The 19,797-nt window shown below is 40.1% G+C and overlaps 1 protein-coding gene across 4 annotated transcripts in view; it reads left to right on the forward strand.

Annotated features, from left to right (window-relative positions):
• DAB2 (DAB adaptor protein 2) overlaps nt 1–19,797 on the forward strand; it is a 50,161-nt gene that overhangs the window by 18,428 nt on the left and 11,936 nt on the right. Inside the window, exons 1-9 of one of the 4 annotated variants that reach the window (XM_008692610.2) lie at nt 2,963–3,075; nt 9,797–9,983; nt 11,179–11,318; nt 12,031–12,129; nt 13,812–13,943; nt 14,271–14,351; nt 14,931–14,957; nt 15,203–15,256; nt 15,666–15,728. In XM_008692610.2, coding sequence (XP_008690832.2) covers nt 3,052–3,075; nt 9,797–9,983; nt 11,179–11,318; nt 12,031–12,129; nt 13,812–13,943; nt 14,271–14,351; nt 14,931–14,957; nt 15,203–15,256; nt 15,666–15,728 — 807 coding nt within the window. In that variant the 5' untranslated portion in view covers nt 2,963–3,051. Of the gene's footprint in view, nt 1–2,962; nt 3,076–9,796; nt 9,984–11,178; nt 11,319–12,030; nt 12,130–13,811; nt 13,944–14,270; nt 14,352–14,930; nt 14,958–15,202; nt 15,257–15,665; nt 15,729–19,797 lie in introns of those variants that run through there. The other 3 variants (XM_008692609.2, XM_040630484.1, XM_040630483.1) reach the window with 3 other exon arrangements.

The raw sequence follows: 19,797 nt of genomic DNA on the forward strand, positions 1-19,797 counted from the left end.
TGATTTATTCCATTTGCCCATTCCAGTTATCTAGCAACACTTCAGATTTTAAAAATCTTATTCCTTCCACGTGATTTTTCAGCATACTTTCTGGTTACGGTCACTTCATAACTAGAAATAGAAAACTCCGCAAGGGCCCCTTTTCTGTCACTGTCTTTACAGCATGGTGTCCCCCGCCTTATGACAGCACCTTGGTGCAGGCTACATGCCGGGTTTTCTCCCCTGAAGCAAGCACTTGGTGACAGAAGCAGATGCTGCCATCACTGACCCTGCAGTAGTGTCTCAGCATAAGGGGAGGAGTGCCTGGCAGAATTCTGTCACGTCTCCACAGTCCCTCTGGTCACACAGCTCTTTCAGCCTGCTCACATGTACCACTGTACTAATGAGGTTGCCCAAAGTGTGGAAGCATTTCTTGGCTGGGTTAGGTGGGAACCCTGATGTTTCAGCCCAGGTCTTTAGAGTAGATTGCTTACTGAATACCCATTCCTCAGCCACAAAGAGTCTTCCCTTCATCCCTACCCCCCAAAACACACACAGCTGCCCCATGTTGACTTTGGTCTCTTGACCATTTCCCAAAAATGTCTTGGCTTGCTATGCAAATTTACCCACCATATTGCCAGCAGCTACCTTTGAGCCTAAAGCCCAAGGTGTATGGCCCGTCCACCCCACAAAAAGCCATATTTAGCCTTTCCTCAGAATTAATGGGAATCACTCATGGCTTCTTCCATAGGTGACTCTGAGAGCTCTCTAATAGAGAAACCAACAGCTAATAAGGTGTTTCAAGATGGTACTTAATATTATGAACTTGACTCAAGGACGCAGTCACTACCTTGCCAGTCTCACTCCTCCATGTGGCTCCTGAGGTATAAGTACAAATGAGACAAGAGCAGATAAGGAAACAAATACCACATTGTTAGGGGGATCAGGGCCCAGGAACCCCCAGATGCAGAGATCTGATAAGTAGGGCTGAAGCACACTATTCACCAGACCAGAAAGCCTCCATTCTCTTTTCCACGTCAGGTTGTGTCTGCTGCATTGCCCTGCCCAACTCACTTGAGATAGACAGAGCACATGTACCATAGCTAGTTGAGCCATGTCCAGATGGTCACTGGTGTCAGGGGTACCATGGTAGAGCATAACCCAAATGATCCAATGCCAGCAACGTACGGCAATGACAGAAACATGATTTTCAAGCCTCCAAAGTTTCAATATCAACTTCCTTCCCTTTGTAGAAGTGAGTTAAAGGATAAAGTCAGATTCTAGTTTTCCTGCTGTGTTCGGTCTAAGCTGGGTGGTGCTCAAGAACTGAGGTGGAATGATTGACGGGATGTTACAGTTGAGATGGGTATACACTCTAACGTCAGTTAACCCAACTCCAAGCCGAGAATTCCACGTGGTCAAAAGACCACAGGGATAGTCCAACGTTATAGTCTTTCTTAGAGTCTGAGTGAGTGGTTCTAGACTCAGTTCTCTATGCATGTCTTTGATCATGCAAGCGTGCTAACTTATACCCAGCTATCCCAAGAGGCAAGAGCATACTTTGACTATGAGTTTACACTTTCTTCTTTTTCTAACTCTAGGGAGTTAAGTACTCTAACCAGTCATTGCACTGAAACAACTGAATAATATGATTGTAAAATCGAGCATAAACTTAATACTTCAGTTCAATTTGTGAACAATTTCAGACATTCCTAGTGAACTGCTTGCACTGTCCAGTTTAGAGAATGGGCCCTCATCTGGAGAGCATTAAGCTCCTTTTTAAAGCTTAAAGTCTCCTAAACACTATTTATAATGATGGCTATTTTTTAGGCTCTAGTAGGAGATATTCCTAATAAAAACTCACTTTAAAAACAAAATGGGTGTGGTGGGTACAAAAATTAAGAGAGGTCATAATGAGTCAAAAATATTCAAAGTCGCCAACCCAAGAAATCAAACTTCCTGTCATGCTTTAAAAAAAAAAAAAATGAAAAGGCCACACACTGAATAGTAGAGAATGTACTAAAATGAATTTGAATTCTTTGATCTGTGAGCTGCAGCTCAAACCTAGCCAAATACTTTCTTCCAAGCAGCCAAATCAACATTAATAAGCCAGTTTGACCAAACAGGACCCGAGCTACCTAGGTAAAAAAGAATCCAGTGACAATGCGTGATTAGACCACATAAAGTCCTTTTTCTGTTTTGGTTCAGAAAACATCTATGAAATGAAATTCTGCTAGGCTATCTTCCTGTTCTGTGCTTGCTGTATCTACTAAATGGAACGTATTCTTGGTTCAGTCTGTATGTAATGGGTTTAGCACTGTCTTCTTAAAAATAGTTTTAAAAAAGTTATGCATATAATCTCTAGGAATAGGACAGTAGAGTCCGTGTGAAGCTCTGGACACCAGCTCCATCCCAACCAGCCGTTTAATGATAGGCAAGTTGTACATTCTTTCTTGCCCTCAGTTTCTAATCTTTAGTAATGAAATGGTGTGACCGATTATTCCCTGGGTTTCTTCCAGCTCAAAGTCTAACCACTTGATATTTCTTTAAGGGGACAAAGGGTCATGAAAGTGGGTGGTTGGAACTCAGACTTGTCAGTACATTAGAATTACCTGGGAATCTTTCAAATATATTGGTGTTTGTGTCTCTTCCCCCAGAGATTTGGATCTAACCGACCTGGGTGTGGCATGGACATCTTTTTAGGAGCTCTCCAGTAAAAATTCCCGAGGTTATCTGAGGTAGACCCTCTAAACCGCCCATGGTAATGGTGTAGTCTTGGATTTGACTCAGCGTCTCTGGGTGGCTTGGAGTAGATTCAGAAACCGGAGTTGAACAGGAGGGGCTCTACCCCAGGCAAACACGCTCACTTTTTCACCTGGGCCTTCCCGGTTAAAGCACTCCATCCTTGTCTCTGTGTTTGCTAGCTGTTTATTGTTGGTCCTCGTTGTTCTGAAATTGTTTAAACAGTCGCTGTGGAAAAGCCATGTTGGATGCCACACAAGACTACACCGGACACAGCACGTGAGACACAGTTTGGATTTCAGCACAACTACCTTCCAGTGAGCTCTTTCTATGCAGGAGGCGCTGAGGCTTCTGGTAATGACTCTGAAAACTTTATTCACATTTTACACATGTGAATATTAGAGAAGTTGCCCCGAGCTGCAGAGCTAGAAAATGGCAAAAGTGTGTAAGACACACACACACACACACACACACACACCCGCCCACCAAGCCTCAGCCTTTAGCAGCTCTACTGTCCTACCTCTACCTAAAATTCACTGTTTGGGGCACTCTTGGTCTGACTTGGTTCCAAAGACCGGGAAAAGCTTCTCGGTTCAGTCCTCCAGGTCCAACAGCATGCTTTCTGTGGGTTCAATGCAATGGAAAATGCTCTCTGTCAAAGCATAACTTGTGTGTACCTCCTTGACTCAGGCATGTCTTGTCCCTGAGGCCCCCACGGCAGCGTCAGCACTTACAAGAAACTCTCCTAAGGACTCCTTTTGAGGGTGCATTCACATTGTCTCATTTCCCCCAGTTAAAAGGCTGCAACAATCTTCCTGTCTATTGCACCGGGCCTTCATGGAGTAGAGTAAGCCTTCCCTAAAAGCATAGGATTCTGAGCAGTTTTAAGGAGAAAGGTTTTACATCAAGTGTCAGAAACAGCTTAACTTTGCTGTATCATTTCTGGCAACATCCCTTATTCTCGAAAGGTTACTTGGGAAATAATGGCGAAGGCAGCTTGCTGCCCTCTTGGACCCCGAGATCTGCCTTAGAGGTTAATATTTCACATGTCCTAAAGTTGTACCCCAGCGGAGACAGGCATAAAGTTCCAAAGGACAAAGGAGCATGTTTTCTGATAAGTACAAAGTACTGGACATTCTAGCAAAGATCTTTATGTTGCTTTGTTCTTAACTCTTCTTAACTCTCCTGTGTCCATTTTATGGGACTCTTTCTGAAAAGTTAACTGGTACGTTCAAGTCAGTGGGATGATGACTTTAAAAGCAGCTTAGAAAATACAGGTTAAAATCAATGTGATTTTTTTCAAGAAGATAAGAGCCATCAGCATCTATAGGAGACAAGGGAACACAGATCATGTTCAATTTTAAGCCTAACAACTTATTAGTGATTGATTTGATTTTGTCTTACGAGTCCATGAACTTACTTATAAAATAGACCCATTTTACTTCCCAGAGCTGTCAGGATAAATGTTTCAAGTGCTTGGTAGGTAAAATGTTTGTCCCCTCCTCCTTAAAAGTAAAAACAGAATCTCTACCATTTGTGGAATGGAGCTACCATTAAGTAAGTCCTAAAGTTATTCCTTTTACCAGCATTTTGAGACTGACCAAGCAGATTTCTCTCTGCTGTGTATAATTAGGGTAGGAAGGTTGCTTGGGAGAGAGGGGGATACTTGTGTCAGGATATTGCCGAGAACCCTGGAATCATTAAATCCTATCATTGTTGATACCCACACAATCTTACTGAAGGAAATGGTGCCAGCAAGAATAAGGAGGTGCTGACCAAACTTCTCCCTACACAAATTCATCCCTACATGGGTACGTTCCAGGGTTCTAGATACTAGATATCTTGCATGAATCACTTTAAGGGCTAAACAATCCAGCAGTTTTTTGGTTTGTTGCTGTTTTTTCCTTGTGCAAGGGATATACTTGTCATAAGATGACTCAAGTAGTCTTCTGGTATACATTTCTCAGAACCTTCTCAGAAACTGCAAAAAGATGTTGCAAACTCCAAAATCTCTTCTAGTCATCTGATTCTTGCACCATGGAAAAGGGAAGTTCCCGCATTCTTTCAGGGAGGTTTGTGTTAAGTCCAGAATCCAAGTTATGTATCTTTGCTCAAATGGGAGCTAATTTTCTTGACTTAGCAAAGTTTCTTTCACAACTTGCTGTCCTATAATTAGGCCTTAAGAAGGAGTCAAGAATCTACAATAGCTTTAGATGCTCCTCTCTTTCCAGCTGTGCCTTCTTAGCCTCCTGTCTTCGAGTTTCTAACAAAGGGAACAGCCCTCCCCTAGGAAAGGGAACCAGCTAGGGTTAGATGTGAAGCTGTTCACGTGACCCTCTGTATATGTTTTTTAGCTTTCATTTGTAATCCTGGCTTTATGATAATCCGCCTTGCGTGTGTTTCCTGATTAATTTTGTGCTCCTTGGTCAGAAGAGTTTCTGTGACTAAACCCGAGGAATAAGAACACTGTAGGCTTTCTGGATGTCCTACATCTGCTTCTTCCCTGTTACTAAAACCTTTACGTTACTAGAGCTTTAAAACAGAACACAGAGATTAATGCACTCTAGATAATTTTTTTAAACAATGCCCCTAATTTGGGAAAGTAACCAAAGAAAATAGTAGGGCACCTTTTGGCCCTCAGGTCCCTTTTCCAGGCCCAAACCCATTCCAAAAACAAGTCATTATAAAACCTGCTGAAGGTTTTATGAGAACAATGGACAATTCTGTAACATTGTCAGAAGAACTATGCATTTGAGTTTTTCCATCCTTAAGTTGATTATTCTCTACAGAGGGACCTGAGTCTAGAAGCAGGACTTTCTCCATCTACTATATGTCAGATGGTAGCTTGGACATTTGGAATCTGTGATGGGGGATTTGCCCTTTTAACCTTGGGAGAAAGATAAATGTTTATCTGTCTGGTATATGGGATACTGAAAGGATGCTTTTACCGAACTCTTTCAAAGAACCTATTTACCATTTCTTTATAAAGGAGTTTATCTCTGAGTCTTGGGGCTTTGGGGCAGAGTCTGCTCTCTGATCACTTCAGGGAACATGGATACATTTTAAATGGCGTGACCCGCACCGCAGACCTACCTTCGGTTATTGCAACCTGATATACGTATACCTTTTCTTCCGGGAATTTATGCTAAAGAAACATTTTTCTCTCTAATAATTTTTTTTTCCTGGCCCCTTATAACTGCTCATTCCGAAACAGTGGAAGGATATAATTAAAGGATACCAAATACCTTTAACACAATTCCAGTGGTGTGAACAGTTGTACTTAAGTGTCTGAAAAGAGAAGTTTTCGCTGTAAAACCTTGTTCACTTTAGAACCCTCCCATCTTGGCCCCGTCTGCCGACACTAGATTGGAGACCTGGTCTTGAGCTGTGAGGTTGCTGTGTCTTGTATCACTTTTATGACTTCACATATCACCATTCCCACTCCCAAGCCCCTCAAAATGTTTTGTGGTATTTCTCAAATTCCTTTGAAATATTCTCACTTTAGAATAAAATTTACCAAATTTAATGACCTAAAATATTTTCTTGTCAGAAAGAGCATCCAGCAGAAAAATGCAATATTAGGCTCCAAGGATGGTCAGTAAACTCCCTTACCTAGATTATTTTCAAGCTGAACTGGAGGGTAGGAGGGGCAGGCTTCTGGAAGAGGTCTTACCTATGCTCTCCAGGGGAAATCGGTAAGTGGGATGAGCTGGATGTTGGGGAGAGGGGAGTTTGGAAAGAGCCAAAAAGCAAATAATGCTCGAAAGAAATGAGAAACTTGGGTTGCTATACAAATGTCTCGCATACAGGGGCTCCTGGGTGGCACAGCGGCTAAGCGTCTGCCTTCGGCTCAGGGCGTGATCCCGGCGTTATGGGATCGAGCCCCACATCGGGCTCCTCTGCTAGGAGCCTGCTTCTTCCTCTCCCACTCCCCCTGCTTGTGTTCCCTCTCTCGCTGGCTGTCTCTATCTCTGTCAAATAAATAAATAAAATCTTAAAAAAAAAAAAAAGTCTCACATACAAAACAAAAAACGTCTGAATCTTTGTCCTAGATGTAAGGGGAACCACCACAAGACCAAGCAGGAAAGCTTCAATGTTATTCTAAAATTTAGAAGAACTTCATTTAAAAAAAAAGAATCCAGATCATTCCAATACAGAAAGCACAAGCCATGGACAGGAGCATCATGGTTATTATGGGAGCAAAAGGAAGGGAGGGAAAAGGCTCACGAAAGGGGGTAGGTGTCTGATGCATGCAGTCAAGTATCCCCCAGAGACTGAACAGTAAAGTAATTGGATTTGGTCAGGACACCCATCAGCAGCTGTAGTTGAGTTTCTGAGAAGAGAGTTGAGATGAGCAAGTCCTTTGAGAGGAAGGGAATATGAAAAAGTAGAGGGTAGAAGACTATCAAGTTCAAATGTTTAATCATGAAAGGATCATGAGATGATGATTAGAGGGTTACAGGGAAGTGTTTTCCTTATTTCTGAGATGAGATCTAAGCAGCTTCTAAAGGAGAGGGCCCAATGGGGAAAAGGTGCGGACGCAGGAGGATGCATGTCCTTGTATCGCCTTAGGTCAGAGCTTAGTCTCACCTCCTATTGTTAACATGGGCAAATATCCTCTAGAATTGTAACAAAGTCTCCGAAATTAAGAAAATAATTATTAGCTTCCTGAAATTGGAAGAGTGTGGATATGACTAGGAGATTTATCATGTCACCAGGAAACAAATCTTGGGAACCACGGAAATCAATCAAGGCATACAAAATAGAGGTGTGGCATTAGTGTCCTAGGCCCGCCATAACAAATCACCGAAAACTAGTCGACTTAAAACCACAGAAACTTATTCTCTCAGTCTTGAGGTCAGAAGCCCAAAATCAAGATGTCAACAGGGTTTGTTCCTTCTGGAAGCTCTGAGGAAGAACCCGTTCTGTGCTTCTTTCCCAGCTTCTGGTGGACATTGGCAATCCTTGGCATTCTTGGTCTGTAGATATGTCAATCCAGTCTTCACCTCCGTATTCGCATTACCTTCTCCTCTGCGTGGCTTTTTGTCCCAAATTTCCCTTTGCCTTTCTTTTATAAGGACATCTGTTATGGGATTTAGGGCCCTCCCAAATCCAGGATGATCCCAACTGAAGATCCTTAATGACAGTTACAAATACCTATTTCCCAAATAAGGCCACATCCAAAGGTTTGGGGTTAGGATTTTGGACGTATCTTTTTAGGGGCCACTACTTGTGTAATAGAGCATCTCTATAGCTAGTATGGGGCTTCTCAAAGGAGACCCGTGAGTGTAACATGTGAGGAACTCTGGCTTGGGGCCAGACAGCCTGGGTTAGACCCAGGTTTTACCACTTAGCAGCTGTATAATTTAAAACCCCTGTGCCTTGGCTTTCCCTCTGAAAAAGTGAAATACTACTATTTCATAATACTCATGAGGTTACTCTGAATTTTTTGTAGTTAATACACATAAAAGCCTACCAGTACCTGCCCCAACTAAATCTTGAGTAAATAGGGCTTGGAGTTCCCTGCTACATAAGACTTGCACCTGTGAGGAGACCGTCTGCCTGGCTGCCTACCAGTCAGGTGTCTTTGAGCACAATTAACTACGAAATCTCCAAATTAAATAATTCAGATAACATTAATCATACACAGATTTCTGTATATATGTGTTTTTCAAGACTATTAAGACTCTAAAGACCATTTAAAGCCTCATGGGGGGGAGATGAAGTGTGCATCTTGAGGAAAATGTGTTAACATTTACGAAGCCAGGGAAGTGCAATTTATGCTGACTGAGAAGCAAAAAAATGTAAGACTTACTTTTTACCCTTTAGTATCTAGATAATTACATATATTTCCATGTGGCGGACTGGGTCCTTGAATTTAAAAAGCTCCAATAGGGCACCTGGGTGGCTCAGTGTGTTACGCATCTGCCTTGACTCAGATCATGATCTCAGAGTCCTGGGATCTGAGCCCCACATCAGGCTCCCTGCTGAGCGAGGATCCTGCTTCTCCCTCTGCCTCTGCCCCTCCCCCCCAACATGTGCTCTCTCTCCTCTCTCTCTCAAATAAATATATAAAATCTTAAAAAAAAATAAAAATAAAAAGCTCATATAAAGGGGTGTTTTAAAAACAGAATTAAGAGAGCTTTTTGGGGTGGGAGGACTATACCAGTCCATGGGTGGTCCTAACAGGTCCTAACAAAACTGTGAATGGCTGCTTCCCTCTGGTCTTCAGTCCATGTAGAAAGTTAACACTCTCTCAGAAGCTGTGTAGAAACTTTGACTTCTGGGAGGGGAAAGAGTCTTTTCTGTGTGCTTACAATGACTCTAATTTTTTCTCTTTTACCTGCCATGATACAAAGGGAGTCTTACGAGAACACATGCCACAGCTGTCTTGAGGTTAATAATGCTAAATGATAGCATACAAGTATTTCCACTCAATGCATTGCACGACAGACATCCCATAAGTTCACTCTTCCCCTGATACATGTAAGTGTTAATGTCAAAAATGGTTGTCCTCTAAAGTATAGTGCTAGGAAAGCCCTGGAAATCGTACGCAGAATCACAACATGTAAAAAATATATATATTTATCAATAGGAATAAGATAACATTTTTAACTCTATTCTTGACACTGCCTTTACAACTAAATGGTTTTTGAAGCAGAATTTATAATGTCCAATTTCAGATGCCAATTGCAATCATCTCAGACTCAGCATCCAATATATTCATACTTGGCTGTGAATTCTTATTTTTGTATGTGTGACATGTTTTGATCCCTGCCTTTAATACTAGATTTTTATGCCAAAATTCCAATACAAACTACTTGCGTAGATAATCATTCAATGTTATGAGATGTCAATTCTTAAAGAAAAACCCAATAAACACCCTCTTTCCATTTTGGAAACTACAAAGGCAACAGTCCTACCTGCTCTTCTTCAGAGTTCAGTCTGACAGGGGAGAAAAACCAAACATGAGTCTGAAGATACATACTCGCAAACCATGAGTTGCAAGCCGAGTAGCATACAGTCTGGGTTGGCTGTGTCACGATCTCATTATGCCTCTAAACTCTGCCCACAGGTGTCTGTAGTAGGTTATGTTCATTTGAGACTTCAGGGATCGTCTGGTGTCACTCCGTGTCTGCTGGTGCTGGAGTTTGCTGTCTGCCTTCCTGCCATGTCTAACGAAGTAGAGACGAGCACAACGAACGGTCAGCCTGACCAACAGGCTGCACCAAAAGCACCATCAAAGAAGGAAAAAAAGAAAGGTATGGAGAAATCCTCTTGAGGCCATTGAGGGGAGCGAGTGTTGCTTACCTCTGAAGACATGTGAGGTTTGAGGTGAACGAAGTAAGAGTTGGCTCTTGCCTCGTTTCCACCTCAGCCTACTCTCAAGTTCTCCTCAGCAGGAAAGTTGGCCTTTGGCGGAGATTCGTCCAGTCCACTTATAATAAGATGTGTCTCTGAATCCTGTGATTGCACCAACTGGATCCTGCTGGCAAGCATTCATAGTAGCTTGTTTAGTTGATAAATTATCAAACTATCAATTATTAGATGACTATCTTTCAGTAACCTCTTTACCACTTTGCTTTACTGAAGTAGCTCTTTTTCAGAAACCGAGATCTTTATTTTATTAGACCCTGTTCTCTTGACCTGAAGTACCACTAGAAATTGCCAGAGTCCTTAATCATTCATAGCTTGAGAAGATGCCGTGGCTTGCCTGCCTTTTACTCTTCTTCTTTAGCTATGGAATGAGACGACTGCAGTCTCTTTAAGAAGAGCAAAAGAAATTATGAAGATGAGATAAGGATCTTAATGATTTTCAAAGGAATTTATTCATAATTTTCTTCTGCCTTCTTGGCAGTTCAAAATGTTAGTAAATAGTGCAGTAGCTTATTTTTCTTTCATTAAAAAAGAGCATTATCCTTCTTATTTTCTTTTAAAAATATTTTTTAATTTAGGATGAAGAATATCCCCAAATAGCACCTCACACAGTCCCATACGTTTCCTATAATTCAGTCCATTTTGCAGAGTTAATTTTCTCTCCACCCCAACACAATATACAGTATTACAGAATACAATTTTTTTAAAGATTTTATTTATTTATTCCACAGGATAGAGACAGCCAGCGAGAGAGGGAACACAAGCAGGGGGAGTGGGAGAGGAAGAAGCAGGCTCATAGTGGAGGAGCCTGATGTGGGGCTCGATCCCATAACGCTGGGATCACGCCCTGAGCCAAAGGCAGACGCTTAACCTCTGTGCCACCCAGGCGCCCCTACAGAATACAATTTTACTCAGAGGAGTAAGAATAAAGATAGAATATTGCATATTTGAGTAATTGTAATATAACCAATAGGTATACTACTCAGATTTAGAGATTCTAGAACATATTTTGTCATACCTGGGGATGATATTTAAAGACATTTATAAATTTTATCCTATATTTCTTTTTTTTCCCCTCAGGCTCTGAAAAGACGGATGAGTATCTTTTGGCCAGATTCAAAGGTGATGGTGTAAAATACAAGGCCAAACTAATTGGCATCGATGATGTGCCCGATGCAAGAGGGGATAAAATGAGCCAAGATTCTATGATGAAACTAAAGGTAAAAGGGGAAAGCATCCTTAGTCTCTATCTCAAGCAAATATCCAACAGCGGGAATTATATTAGAAGTTTATGGTTACCTATATCTCAATTACTTGAAAGAAAAACACTTCTAATCCCATAATTGATCCAGTGATGCCCCATTTTCTGAGGAGTCTTGAGTTTGTTTTCATATTGTGAATGCTGTTCTAGAGACCTGCCTTAATCATGTAGTGCAGGGCTATAGATGCTTTTTCCTTTGGACACATCAAGTTTTAGATCCTGGAAGTATTCAGGTAAAATTCAGGTCTCTATTTGGAACCTATAGCTCTTTCGTGTTAGCCCTTTGGTTTTTGTTTGTTTGTTTGTTTGTTTTTAATTTTTAAATTCTAGTACTGTTGTTATGTGAAACTAATTAAATAAATAAAAATTGTTGAAAAAGACCAGACCTAGAAGGATCATCTTTGAAGATCTGATCCAGTCTTCTTGTCTTTACCAATGACTATTCTGAGCCCAACAGAATTAGAATGACTTGTCCAAGTTCACATAGCTAACTCATGATGTCCTGGATCAATGTCTTTTATTTCACTCCTCCCATCTATTATGAAAGGTGCCTAATCCTTTTGTAGATGGTAAACCAAGCTGAAAATAAAGCTGTCTTTTAAAAGTTTTAGTATCAAAAGCATCATAGGGTAGTTTTAACTGGATTTTTTTTGTTTTCCCAATCTCATCAGGGAATGGCGGCAGCTGGTCGGTCTCAGGGACAACACAAACAAAGGATCTGGGTCAACATTTCCCTTTCTGGAATAAAAATAATTGATGAGAAAACTGGGGTAAGAATTCACTTTCACTGACACCTTTTGACCACCTGAGTCTAACAAACAATTTGACATAAATCTCAGCTCCCTGTTTTCCTTTTCAAAAGTCTATAAGAAAAAAAATAGTATATATTACTTCTCCAAAAGTAACAGAGAGAAAACAATAGGGTAGGAGGTGAGGAGTCAAAATACTTTATTTTGAAATTCATTTTCTGTAATAGATGTGAACCTCCCGTCTATAAACACGGATGTGCTATAAATATCACGTCAGTATTTTTTTGGACCCCAGGTACACAGAACTAGATTAACCCTAACCCCTGGTTTCTGATGCTGTCATTGATCTATGCCTGGGTCTCATTTTAATATATTTACTACAATTTAATATATTTAATATATTTATTTGGTAAATATATTTAATATATTTACCAAACGTAATGGCTAACCTGAAGCTAGAATATTACCTGTGACGCGCTTTTCTTCCTTCTCTCTTTTCCCTTCCTCTTCACCCCACAGATATAACCTTGCTCATTTTTGGGTGGTTGCTGTTATTCTATTGCATAGGAACAGTCTTACTTATTTTGTTTATTTTCTTGTAACCTTATCAAAAGACGATCAGATTATACTTCAGGTTCTCTGGGACTTTATTTTCTCTACTCAACATCATAAGATTCATTTACTTAAAATGTCGTTTGTAGCTCATTTTCATTGCTGTCAAATACAGTCTCAAGGTAATTGGGGAGACCTCCAATTATTATCCATCCTTTCCTAGAGATGGCCATTATCTATCATGCAAAACCCACTGGTCACATACAGAGCCCTGGAACCCTGACACCTGTCACTCACCCTGCTGGTCCTCGTGCACTGCTATTTCCATTCTCCATCATCTCTCAAGTCTTATTTTCCCAAGCCCATCAGGAGAATGGTGGCAAGTTTCCTTCAAGCATTCTCTTGTTCCCCAAATCTTCAAAGATACCCAATATACATTTTCCAGTGGTGTTAGGGATTTGGAAACAAAAACCAAGATGCATTATGACCACCTACAAATATCCCTGAAGAGTTGAGCCCTGCCATGTGCTTGAAAGGATCAAGAGAAGGGGGAGCGGGGGAACAGAGGAGAAGGCACTACTAAACCAAGAAATCCCTTGCCCCATGTAACTCCTCGATACTGATGTGAACATGCAAAATACTGGATGCCAGCATTTGGTAACTTCCAGAATATTCTGTGGATAATTGTTCTGATAGTACTTAGGATGGTTTTCTGGCCACCCAGAGCCATTGTCAAAGGATCCTTGTGATCACTGTTCTAGTTTAGTTATGCTATTCACCTGAGTTTGACTTTTAGTTGGGAAAGTCGACCCACTTGGGTGGTTTAGCAGTGAAATATCCCATCTTTGCTTTAGAAATTCTTGGTCTCCTGATCCTCAATCCTTTCTTGCTTTGTGGCCTCACATCTTTGGGATGAAGACAATTATCAATATTTTAAGACGTGTTTTTCACACTTCTGTTTTCTACTCTTTGTTCCTTTTGGAGCCCTTACTAGCCAGGATAAATGTAGCTCTAACCTTAAACCAGAAGCAAAAATTTCTTCCTTTAAATGTTTTGGCCTTTTCATATATGCCTAGGTGTCTGATGCTTCATTGTGCTACCATATAGATTCTAGCTTTATTAATAAATCATTTTTTATGTTTCTTTTTCAGGTAATAGAGCATGAACATCCAGTAAATAAGATTTCTTTCATTGCCCGTGATGTGACAGACAACCGGGCATTTGGCTATGTGTGTGGAGGAGAAGGCCAGCATCAGTTTTTTGCCATAAAAACAGGGCAACAGGTAAGCTTCAAGCCTTGAGGTATCCCTGGAGGGGAACTTAGGTCAATGGTGATTTTAGAACAATAGTGAATTATTCCCCTAAATCTTGAAGGGACTTGGAAAATTATCATGGTCCTTCTTGTTTTGTTAAATACTTATTTACTCTGCTGCCCTTTATGTATCTGGTAGTGGGGATTGGGAAAGGCGGTGATCCCCCATAAATCAGGGGAGGATGGTAAGGAGCTTTAAGAGAAAGGAGGAAAACAGTACTAATCAGAACTGATGGGAGACAAAGAGAAGAAAATAATAATATTAAAATACTCATAAAGATGCTTTTTCTTGCTTCAGGCTGAGCCATTAGTCATTGATCTTAAAGACCTCTTTCAAGTTATCTATAATGTAAAGAAAAAGGAAGAAGAAAAGAAAAAGGCAAGTACTGCCCAATATTGACTCTATTAAACTTGAGACTATTCAGGACCATGTTTGAACATTATACAAACATATGGCCCATCTGGAGAGTTGGCTTCTTTGTGTCTCTTTCAATTATAGAAAGTTTAGAAATATATCATCCGTTCTTCCCAGTAGAGCAATGGGTGGATGTTACAGTTAGACATGTCTGATTTTCAGTCCCTGTCTCTTGTCTTCTCTCCCCACAAGCTTCACATTGTTTCCAAAGACTACAAAGGATGAGCAAGTTTAAGCTCAGAAAGTGTATTCAAATCTGGTATTGATATGAAAAGGGCAGGGGACTATAGGGCCAAAATAATATGCAAGACTCTCTCTTGCCTTGTGCTCATGTACTCATAGGTATATATAAAGATAGATAGATAGATGATAGATAGATAGATAGATAGATAGATAGATAGATGATAGATAGAGAGATAATAGATAGATAGATGATAGATAGATGATATAGATAGATAGATAGATAGATAGATAGATAGATAGATATTTAACTCCCTTTAACTGTAGTTACTGAGATCACTGAACTTGTGTCTTTCTTTTTAGATGGAGGAAGCCAACAAAGCAGTAGAGGTAAAACTGCATCTTTACTTCTCATGAATTGCACACGTGATGTGTAGAAGTCCTTGTTTGCTACGGGTCCGGGCATGCTCCCCTCCTAGCTTATGACTGTGTTCATGATCCCTCTGGCCATAGAAGATGTATAGTTGAATTATCAGTGCCAAAATCATAATTGCTTAGCAAGCCAATACACTAGGAAATTACGTTTTATAAGAAAACTCACCAACTAAACCCTTAAACATTTGCCATCTTTTCAGAATGGGAATGAGACCCTATTGACCCTTGATGACCAAGCTAACAAACTGAAATTGGTATGTATGTGATTTTTTATGACTCTTATTTAACTGAACATGGGTTTACTTCCTATACATGTTGCCAATACCAAATCTGCATTGAATCTGTATGGAAGTCCAATTATGACAACTATTTCCCTAAACAGTAATATAACATTGATGTCAAGATACAAAGTAATCTTTTTAGTAAACACACCTGAATCTAATCCACAAATTTTTTTTCAGAGTGTGGACTAGATGGATTTGTTTGGGGACATGTCTGAGCTTCCAGGCCTAAATAGTCTAATACTAAATCTGTATTAGTTAAATGAAAATCAAATTATGACAACGATTTTCTTAAATCTTAGTTTAGGAAACAATTACAACAATATACAAAGTAATATTTTTTAGTAGACACATCTGAATCTAATCCAAATACTTTTTTAAGGGTGTTGACCAGATGGATTTGTTTGGGGACATGTCTACACCTCCTGACCTAAATAGTCCAACAGTAAGTGCCTGTTTTTAAATTTGCAATGTAATGAAAGTGACATCTATAACTCAAATTGGCAATTAACCAGAAATCTTGAGCATCTTGTTGAAACTTGGAAGGTAACTGCTGATTTTTCCACATAAAGTATAACTGGCTACTAGACGGATTTGCATCTAAAGTTACCATGGGAACCTATCAGCACTAATTCAGATATATTAATTTTGCTTGGAGTTTAGAGCTGAGCAGTGCAGTCCTTCTTGGTATTACTTAGGATCAGAAAGGGACCTGAATAATTTTCCTTGGCATGAGCCCCACTCGAAGGAAGTGTTTGCTAGATGATTAATTATAAAACCACACGGCCTCTTCAGTATTTTTCTATTTTTTCTATTGTGACTTAACAGCATAAGCTTGGTATGAAGTAAGACTTAAAACAAATAAGATGCTCAGTTATGTTTAACCAAGGACTGTCCTTGTTGTAAAAAGTTGTTCATTCTTCAAAGGACACTATAGTGTATCAAGTCTTCTAAATATTGATTGATCCATAACAGCTCTGTGAGAATGGAGCAGTATTTTCCTTTATAAGTAAGGAAATGGTGATTCAGAAAAAAATTCATTCACCCAAGAAAGAGGTCCAGATTCAGGGCTTAAGCACAAGTCTCAGACCTTCCAAAATAGGCTCAAGTTAAACTACCCATGTAATTTTCAATGACTTCTTTTAACTATTATTTTTTTAACAGTTTCTTGAGTACCTGCCATTTGCAGGGCACAGAAGTGAAAAGTACAATGTCAATGACATCATGGAGTTTACTATCAAGCAGGGAGACCAGCATTAAAACTAATCACAAGACCTATTAATTAATGTTAATTGCATGGTATTTGTCTAGTTTAGAGGTTCCTGTAATGCCTTGGAATAAATGAGTTTCTGGACTTGACCATAAAAGATGAGAAAGCAATAACCAGACAAAAAGAGCATCAGTCTAGAATAATGAGAGGAATGTCTGTCTAGGAGTCTCTTATATCAGGGAATTATCAAGCAAGTCTACATGACCAAGAAGGTCATAGGAATGAAAGTGGCAGCAGATAAAGGACAGGGTAAGTCTACCTTGCCAGAGTATTGCAGAGAAAGCAGTCTATGAACTTTCACATGAGATGCTCAGGCCCGTGAGATGGGAAGGGGCAGGGGCTGCATGCTCTCTTCTCTGTCCCCGATCCTATGAGATTCAGGATGCATAACAGCATTTCAGAGGCCCTAAAAAGCCTACAATAGAGAAGAAGCCTGCTTAATGTTCTTTTCAGCGGTGGGTCCTGACTCACTTGTCTGTGGAACCTTTTATTCTTCATAATGTTTGTTACCATCCTAAGGAAACACTTTTTGAGAGACAAGATTAGATGATCCTGAAATGTCTATCCTAGCCCTGAGGTCCTTTTGATTCCTAGACAACTTTGTCTTCTCCTCTATAGTAGCCCCTTCCCAAAGTGAACTGATCTTTGAATGATCTACTTTCCACGTGTAACTGACATTCAAACACGGATCTTGAAAGAGATCAAAGCACCCAAGCTATGAAATAGAATTCCGGTGGGATAGGCAAGGAAGCACCAACTGTTTAATCTTCTTCTGTAGACTTCTAGAAAGTTCTGAAAGAGGAAATGAAAACAACATGAGTAATCCCGAGTCTTAGTTATATTAGACTTAATGCATTCTAAGAATTTTGGGCTTATAGAAATAAAAGTGAGTTTTAAACTAACTATAAATTCAAGTAATTAATACCGTCAAAGTAGATGGTATCTGATAAGTAAGAGAATGCTAATGGCACTAATTATGTGCTTGTTGGATTTTGCCCGTGTGTTCTTGCATATTGACTCCATATTCATAGGTCACAAAACAGATTTATCTCTACTTGATAAAAGCAGAATGTTTAAAAATATTCACACACTTAGAGCAGTTGCTCTGGAAGAGATGAAGGGAGGAAGAAATCTAAATTACCTGGACTTTATTACTGGTTCCCTGACCCATCTGCCCCTCCCCCAGCATTCAGACAGAACAGTTTTATGTGTTTCAAAGAAAACTCATGTTACAAACTAAGTGGTATCCCTTAGAACATAATTTTTATTAGAAAATAACTGAATAATATTCTCCCATACTGCCACTCAAAAGGAAAAGAAGGAAAGAAAAAAACCAAAAAGACATGTTCTCAGACTTTTAAGATGACCATTTGAAAGCACAGTTATTATGAGAAGAACATAAGGCGTGAAGGAGGTTAAGTCTGGGACAGGGATGGGATCAGGGCACAAAGCACGGTGTCATGCATACATAAGAGGCCATGGGTGGGCACAGGTGACGCTGAAGTAGAAAGAGCAATGGGAAAAGGCTTTGTAAAGAATCTGAACTTGAGTTGGATCTTTGAAGTGGGTAGGAACATAGAGAGTAGTTAGGCTAAAAATAAACTGGGTCCTATTGTAGGTCATTTTGAAAGGCTGGCTACTTAAACACAAGGGGAGAGCAGGAAGCCACTGAAAGCTTGAGCAGGGAGGGCCAGGGATTCCTCAGGCTGGAATGGTTGGGAGAGATCAGCTTCCTGGAGAAAGCTAGGCTGTGGAACTCAGGATACAAGAGCTCACCTTGGCGCAGACACCTCTGTGGCTGCCCGCTTCCTCCTCTTCCCGGAGCTCCTTATGAGCCGGGACTGCGTTTCACTTTCATGTTATCGATGCTTCTCTCCCCAGTGCTCAGATGATGGCGGAGCAGACACAGTGTTTGACAATCCAACAGAGAATTTTAATGAAGTTCTGACCTAGTGGGCGGATGAGGAGTCTCACATCATCCCGTCGTAGTCTATGAATTAGACTCTTAATCCTGGATTAACAACAAACCCAACCTGAGGAGAGCCTTATACATTTTACTTATAGGGCGACTATTCAGAAGTCTAACATTGTGGCTCCTGTTTGGTGTCCTAAGAACTTCTTCTGAAGTATTTGAGAAGGAGAACTCCACCAGCTGTGAACACCCAACTGTTCTAACCCAGAGGTGGCTCATCATAAATGAATAAATATTGAAATCACAAGCTTTTGTAATACATTTTGTCCTATCTTTTGATTGTTAAAGATCCCTATGTTAAGAGATCTTCCAATCCATTTCTTTGATTAAAAAAAAATTTTTTAAATTATAAGCTCTTTCTTCTGACAAATTCTGGTTATAAAGAGAAAAACTGACTTTTTAAAGAATTGTATTTTAATACCTAACAGTAAAGGAAGCCAAACATAGACTACCAATTAGGCCTGATTTAAGACCTAAACGTTCAAAAAATTTGTTCTTTTAAAGCCAAGGAGGTCCATTTGGGCCCTCTTTTTACTTACTAGTTTGAGAATTTCTTATTCCCTTGAGGTGGTTTTTGTCCCAATGATCAAAACTATTGAATAAGCTGCCCGGGGTAACGCTAGACCTCTACCTTCCATCTCAGCTGGGCATCTTTGCTTATATTCTTCTGTGGCTGCAGACGGGAGCAGTTAATGGATCGAAGTCGGGCAGAAGGAGGGTGCGTCAGTTTGACAGCCCTATCCCAGGGCGAGCCCAAATTCGTTATGTCACTGACCTGAACAAAGACATGTCAGATTTTTCAAATTTGCTGATTTTCTGTTGAGAGGGATAGCTTATCTAACAACGGAGAATGCAAATAATTAAGATAGGGAGGGAATAGACTGTGTACAGTGAAGTATTTGATATGTTTTTCAAATTAACTCTAAACCCACATCTCTACCTTATACGTGAATTAAAGATTACATTGTACATAAATTAAAGATAAATTAAAGATTAGTTGAATTTATCCACCAAATAGATGAGATTACTGTCATGACACAGGCAACTCTAAGCTGTATTATGAAAAAATGCACAAATACGAGTGGCTAATGTGGTTAGAGTGTATCAGAATTTAAAGTATCACTTTCTTCTTTCTAGAAGGACACAGACAGAAGGATGTGTCCAGAGGAGACTAGAATGATGGGAATGAGAGATCCAACTTGACCTTTAAAAAGATCCTTAAATATTTAAAGGGGCATATCTGACAGGCCATGTGATACGGTGGGAAATCTG

Source organism: Ursus maritimus, unplaced genomic scaffold (assembly GCF_017311325.1).
Source record: "Ursus maritimus isolate PB19 unplaced genomic scaffold, ASM1731132v1 scaffold_15, whole genome shotgun sequence".
In the NCBI taxonomy this organism is placed as follows: Eukaryota; Metazoa; Chordata; class Mammalia; order Carnivora; family Ursidae; genus Ursus; species Ursus maritimus.